Here is a 6,062-nt window from a genome sequence, read left to right as displayed (position 1 = left end):
TTGGGTGACTTCTAGAGGCTTCTAGAAGTTCAATGAGGCGGCGTCCTTCAGGGGGCGCGCCAGGGCTCAGGGATCCTTCTGGAGGGCGCCCAGGCCTTTCCAGAGGGCGCCCAGGTCTCTCTGGAGGGCTTAGAGCCTTTTTTGGAGGGCTCCTAAGCCCTTAGGAATAGGATGACGGTCCACAGCCCCCCAAGCACGAGTCTTGGGTCAAGGCGAAGTGATGATGACATGCGAAGAGTCTTTCTGGGACCATTTGATTCATTTAGGAATATGATGACGGTCCACAGCCTCCCAAGCACAAGTCTTGGGACAAGGCGAAGTGGTGATGGTTTCATGAAATCCTGCTATGCAGCCGGACTATTTCGAAGGATTTCTTCAAGGGCGGTTTACGAATGTCACAGAGATCCCGAGGGCAGATATACGTCCTGAAATTGAAGCGTTGTACTGAGTCTGTCATGGAATGCTTTGACGGAAACCGAAGGCGTATGTTCTTTGTGCCAGTATCTTACAGCCCCCCAAGCACGAATCTTGGGTCGAGGCGAGCCAGTAGGCGATCTCGTATGTTCCTCTTGTACGGCGAGCTTCCTAAGGCGCTCTTGGGGTTTTTATGGACTTTTGACATGCCTTTAACCGTTGATGACCGCCACGTGTCTTGATCTTAACTGTGCCTGACATGCTTCCCGAGGCGACCTTTGCTCTCCTTTAAAGACGAATTTCTAGGTTTTCATTTCTTCACTTTTCATTTTGTCCAACGCTCCTTGCTGCTTTGCACTTCGGTCTTCTTCACGTTTTGTTTGTCGGTTCATAGCATCTGCAGATCCATCTTCAACTCCTTCGCAGGTACTTATTGACTTCTCCTCCCTTCTTTTTCCCCTCTTTTTGTATCTTTATGTTTAGAGCGAAAACGTTAGGTTAGGAGATGGTTCTAATTAGGGAGTGTGATGGTGAGGGGAAATTGGTCCAACCCATTGATCCGATCGAAAAGGAAAACTTGAGGAAAGCGTGTCTGAGGCACGCTACCGGTGCTGATGGGATTATTAATTGGGACGCTTATTATGATGGGTTATTCGGGGAAGAATTGTTTAGTGACCTTTCGAGCGAGTCAAGTGCTAATTCGGGCCATGATAGTGATTGTGTGTTTCTGTCTGCCACTTCAGGGGCAGCTAAGGAGGACGAGTGCTGGGAAATTCGTCCGTTTCAGGGAGCTTCGCGCGCAGTGGAAGGGGAAAGGATACCTTCTAGGTCAATAGGGATGTCTTTATTTGCGGAAGAAGTGTTGTTAGAAGAATCCCTTTATGTTGATGTTTCTGCTATGGATTCGTTTCGAAGTAAGTTTGATTTTTCGGCCACCGGACGGGAAGAGGATGTGGTGCTGTTGTCTTGTGACCCAGACGAGCGCGTGTGTGATCAAGAGATGGCGGGCGAGGGAGACGAATCTTACTTTGTCTATACCGCCGTCTTAGAGGAATTCGGCGTAAAAATTCCTTTTACGCCTTTTGAGATGGACGTACTGAAGTTCCTGAACGTGGCGCCCACACAGATTTTTCCTAATAGCTGGGCGTTTATTCGTGGTTTTGAAATCCTATGTAAGTCGCTGGGTTTGGAGCCTGCTGTCGCCGCCTTTTTCCAATTTTATGGTACCAAAGATGTTAACAAAGGAACTTGGATAGCTATCTCTGCTCACTCTGGAAAGAGGCTCTTTCCCACTTACGCTTGTAACTTTAAGAAGGAGTGGCGGGATACTTTTGTTAGAGTGCAGGGGTCGCCTGGGTGCTCGACGTCCTCAGTTCTGGTGAATGGCAAACCAAAGTTTCCTCTTCGGTGGACCAGTGCCCCTCTGGCGGTGAAAGGGTATGACTTGGATGCGATGTCGCCCTATGAGCATGAGCTAACTCAGTTCTTGGAGAAGGTTCCATTGACAAATATTCATGACCTGTTAAATAGGGAGGGCGACGCTGTCCGCATGGCAGCCTATTTGCGTGAGTGTTTTTCAAAAGTTTCGCATTTGTTTTGGTTTTGTCACTCTACTTGATTTATTCACCTGAGTTTGTTCTACTTTGCGCAGGCGAAATGTTGCCCCTTACTGGCGCGGAGATGAGGAAGTACTTGGCTGAGTTGGAGAGAAGTAAGAATCTTGATGGCTACGTGTCCAGCAGTCCCGGGGGCGTTTCCTTGAGGAGGTTGAAGAGGAAGGAGTCCGTTAAAGGAGATTCTGGTGTGATCGAGGTGGACGACTTAGAAAATGCTGGTGGAGGGAATGCTTCGGCTCAGGCGGCCTCTCCTTCGTCTAAGAAGGCGAGGACGGGTCGGGGATCTAAGCCCAGCAGCAGTCGCCCTCCTTCAGGGAAGGAGACGGGAGGGACTTCTCTGAATGATGACGTGATGGACTCTTTCTGGCACTCTGGGTTCGACATTCGCCGGTATACTAGTATTCTTGTCTTTCTTAGGCGTTGATTCCTTTTGGCTGTTTGGTCTTTGGTCCTTAGCGACTTTATTGTTTGACGGTCTTGTAGGTATATGAAGGAACAGGTACCCTTTACGAAGGTGGACGTGGAAGCTGGCGTGAAGGCGAAGTGCAGCGACCTGGTGGCGGATATCCATACGGCGGCTTTGAGAACTATGCTGTTGAGCCACTGCTTGGAGACGAAGTATGACTTGGTGGAGAAGAAGCACACTGATGCTGCGGAAGATGTGGAGAAATGGAAACACAAGTCTTCTGGACTGGAAAGCCGTCTTAGGGATGCGTTGAAAGACAAAGCAGCCGCTGAGTCCGCCCTAGAAGAAATGAAGCAGGCTAAGGAGGCCGCGGAGACAGAGAGGGACGCGACGAAAGCTGCGCTAGAAAAGTCAGAGTTGGCGGTAGATGAAGGACGGCGGGCTCTGGCGATATATTTCGAGGATGGCTTTATGCGTGCTAAAGAGCAGGTGCTTTTGTTTAACCCAGAGGCCAAAGTTGAAGAGCTGGATCCCTTCAAGATTATTGCGAACGGCGAGTTGGTGGATGATGAATAGTCTTGTGCTTTTTTATTTCTTCTTTATTTAAACTAAGTTTCTTGGTCTGTAACTTTGATATTGGCGTCTTCTTAGACGCCCTTTTAAACACTTTTATCTGTTCGGCGATTTGTGACTTTGGATGCTTATATATGCTTATGCCAGATGCGGTAGCTCTTTCTTGTCGCGGCCTGATATTCTGCAAATGTTTAAATATTTTTTCGATTTTCTATGTTGCTTTCGGTTTCATTCTATATGTTGAATGCGTTTTTATGAGTTGTTTCTCCAAAAGTGAGAGTTTTCAGCGGATGCGCCTCTTTTTAAATTTAAATCTCTATTACTCATCTGGTGTATTTCGTCGCCCTAAAATGTCGACATAAGCATTTCGGCGGGCCCGTCGAGATGCCTGAGGCGTTTATTCTTTCGTATCTTATTCTGAAGGAAGGTCTTCCCACTCTGAGGGAAGATATTTACACTTCCAACTCTGATGGAAGGCGCCTCCTACTCTGAAGGAGGACTTTGGGCTTCCCGTTCTGGGGGAAGACTTTTCACTTCCAACTCTGATGGAAGGCGCCTCCTACTCTGAAGGAGGACTTTGGGCTTCCCGCTCTGGGGGAAGACTTTTCACTTCCAACTCTGATGGAAGGCGCCTCCTACTCTGAAGGAGGACTTTGGGCTTCCCGCTCTGATGGAAGGCGCCTCCTACTCTGAAGGAGGACTTTGGGCTTCCCGCTCTGGGGGAAGACTTTTCACTTCCAACTCTGATGGAAGGCGCCTCCTACTCTGAAGGAGGACTTTGGGCTTCCCGCTCTGGGGGAAGACTTTTCACTTCCAACTCTGATGGAAGGCGCCTCCTACTCTGAAGGAGGACTTTGGGCTTGCCGCTCTGGGGGAAGACTTTTCACTTCCAACTCTGATGGAAGGCGCCTCCTACTCTGAAGGAGGACTTTGGGCTTCCCGCTCTGGGGGAAGACTTTTCACTTCCAACTCTGATGGAAGGCGCGGTGAGTTGATGCGTCGACGCAGCCAGAGCCTTTATCGAGGTTGGCGTTGTGAATCCTTTTTCTTTTTGCTTTCAGGGAGCGAACTCTGTTTGTATGATAGAAAAAATGTGGATAGAATCATAGATATGAAAAAGGAAAAGGGCGCCTCGTTAAAAACCCCTGCCCTTGCAGGGGAAAAGAGTGCCACCCTAACCCTGTATTATTGATAAAGTTAAAATATAAGAGTTTCAGTGGTGATCTTACATCATCGTTCTTTGGTACATAATAAATTAAAATGCAAAAAGAAAAGGAATTCTAGCTATAGTAATGACGCAGATTGGCCACATTCCAAGTGCGAGGTACCGCCTCTCCGTTTAGTTCTTCTAACTTATACGCCCCGTGAGCGTACTTCTCTCTAATTCTGTAAGGTCCTTCCCAGTTTGGAAATAGTTTGCCTATTCTGGTTGGGGCGACGACTTGCTTGAGGACTAAGTCGCCCTCTTTCATCTCCTTGGGCGTTACTCTGGAGTTGTATCGCCTAGCTGCTCTCTGCTTGGCTGCGAATTCCCTGATGTGTGCCTGCTCCCGGACCTCATCAATGACGTCCATGCTTACCGCCATACCTACTTCATTAGCTTTTTTAAAGGAAAATAGCACGTAAATTTACAATAGCAATATTTCCCTGCACTAAAAAATGTTAGTCGCCTGGCGAAATGAAATAGATACCTTCTTCTGAAAACGTATCTCGCCTCCATGTGGGGGTGTCGATTTCGACAAGTATCATGGCGTCTGTGCCATAAACCATAGTGAACGGCGTCTCCTTGGTTGTAGAATGAGGGGTTGTGTGGTAAGACCATAGTACCTGTACTTATTTTGATCGATGCATTTGTTTATATATAGTATAGAAGTTTGAAAGAGATTTAAAACTTTGGAAAGTTGCGGCGAGAGTAAATTGATTCTGAAAATTGTTCATACCTCATGGAGTTGTTCTGCCCACAAACTTTTGGCGGCTTCCAATTTCTTTTTGATTCCGCTAAGAATAACTTTGTTGGCCGATTCGGCTTGCCCATTGGCTTGCGGGTGAATTACCGAGACGAATTTTGTCTGTATTCCTAGGTTCTTGCAGAAGTCCAACACTGTTGAGCTTACGAACTGAGTTCCATTATCCGACACTATGCATTTAGGTAGGCCGAAACGGCAGATGATCTTCTTCCAATAGAATTTCTTTACTCTTTCCGCAGTTATCTTGGCGACTGCTTCCGCCTCGATCCATTTGGTGAAGTAATCCACTCCCACTATGAGAAATTTAAGCTGCCCTGGGGCGAGAGGAAAGGGCCCAACGATGTCGACTGCCCATTTGTGGAAGGGCCATGGCGAGTATACGGAGGTCAACTCCTGAGCTGGGACGTGCTTCTTGTCAGAGAACCTTTGGCATTTGTCACATTTCTTTTACGAAAGTCGAGCTATCCTGAAGCATGGTGGGCCAATAGTAGCCGGCGCGGAGGAGTTTGGCGGCTAGGGCTCGCCCGCCTATATGGCTACCGCAAACGCCCTCGTGTACTTCCAGAAGGACCAAGTGCATCTCGTCTTCTCCTAGGCATCGTAGCAAGGGAGTCGTGCGGCCTCTTTTGTAGAGTTTCCTCGAGACCAAAGTGAATTTAGACGCTCGCCTCCTGATTGTCTGTTCTTCCTCGCCTTCGGTTGGTGTGAATGATCCTGTCAAATATCTAAGCAATGGTTCCATCCATCCTCCTGTGTTCTCTTCGACCTGAAGTACTTCGTCCACCTTCGTACTGGGTGTTGCAACTACTTCCTGGATAACTGTTCTGTTGTTGCCTGGTCGTTTGGTGCTGGCGAGTTTCGCCAACAAATCCGCTCTGGAATTCTGCTCCCGTGGTACATAAATGGCTTCGAAGAAGCTAAATTTCTTGGCGAGGCTCTGCACCTTAGTTAGGTATTTGGCTAGCTGTGTGTCTTTCGTCTGATAGTCGCCCGTGATCTGACTTGTTACGAGCTGGGAATCACTCTTGGCTCGCAAATTTTCAGCGCCCATCTCTAGGGCTAAGGTCATGCCAGCTATTAGAGCTT

At 48.1% G+C, this 6,062-nt stretch overlaps 2 protein-coding genes across 2 annotated transcripts; one reads left to right on the top strand and one right to left on the bottom strand.

Annotated features, from left to right (window-relative positions):
• The first annotated feature begins 610 nt into the window (after positions 1 to 610).
• LOC146929956 (uncharacterized) lies at positions 611 to 3,012 on the top strand. The gene is made up of 3 exons (XM_085708263.1): positions 611 to 1,979; positions 2,066 to 2,420; positions 2,514 to 3,012. The coding sequence occupies exons 1-3, from the start codon at positions 920 to 922 to the stop codon at positions 3,010 to 3,012; spliced, it is 1,914 nt and encodes a 637-aa protein (XP_085564389.1). The 5' UTR covers positions 611 to 919.
• Positions 3,013 to 4,289: 1,277 nt separating this feature from the next.
• Positions 4,290 to 4,779, bottom strand: LOC146929955 (uncharacterized). Its single transcript, XM_085707444.1, has 2 exons — positions 4,701 to 4,779; positions 4,290 to 4,609 (listed from the first exon to the last, which is right to left on the bottom strand). The coding sequence occupies exons 1-2, from the start codon at positions 4,777 to 4,779 to the stop codon at positions 4,290 to 4,292; spliced, it is 399 nt and encodes a 132-aa protein (XP_085563570.1).
• Between the last annotated feature and the right edge of the window lie 1,283 nt (positions 4,780 to 6,062).

The sequence above is a fragment of the Medicago sativa genome, chromosome 4 (genome assembly GCF_051527215.1).
Source record: "Medicago sativa cultivar Bolivia chromosome 4, Bolivia_mono, whole genome shotgun sequence".
In the NCBI taxonomy this organism is placed as follows: Eukaryota; Viridiplantae; Streptophyta; class Magnoliopsida; order Fabales; family Fabaceae; genus Medicago; species Medicago sativa.
Note: the sequence above shows the minus strand (reverse complement) of the source record. Positions and strands in the feature narration are given on the sequence as shown.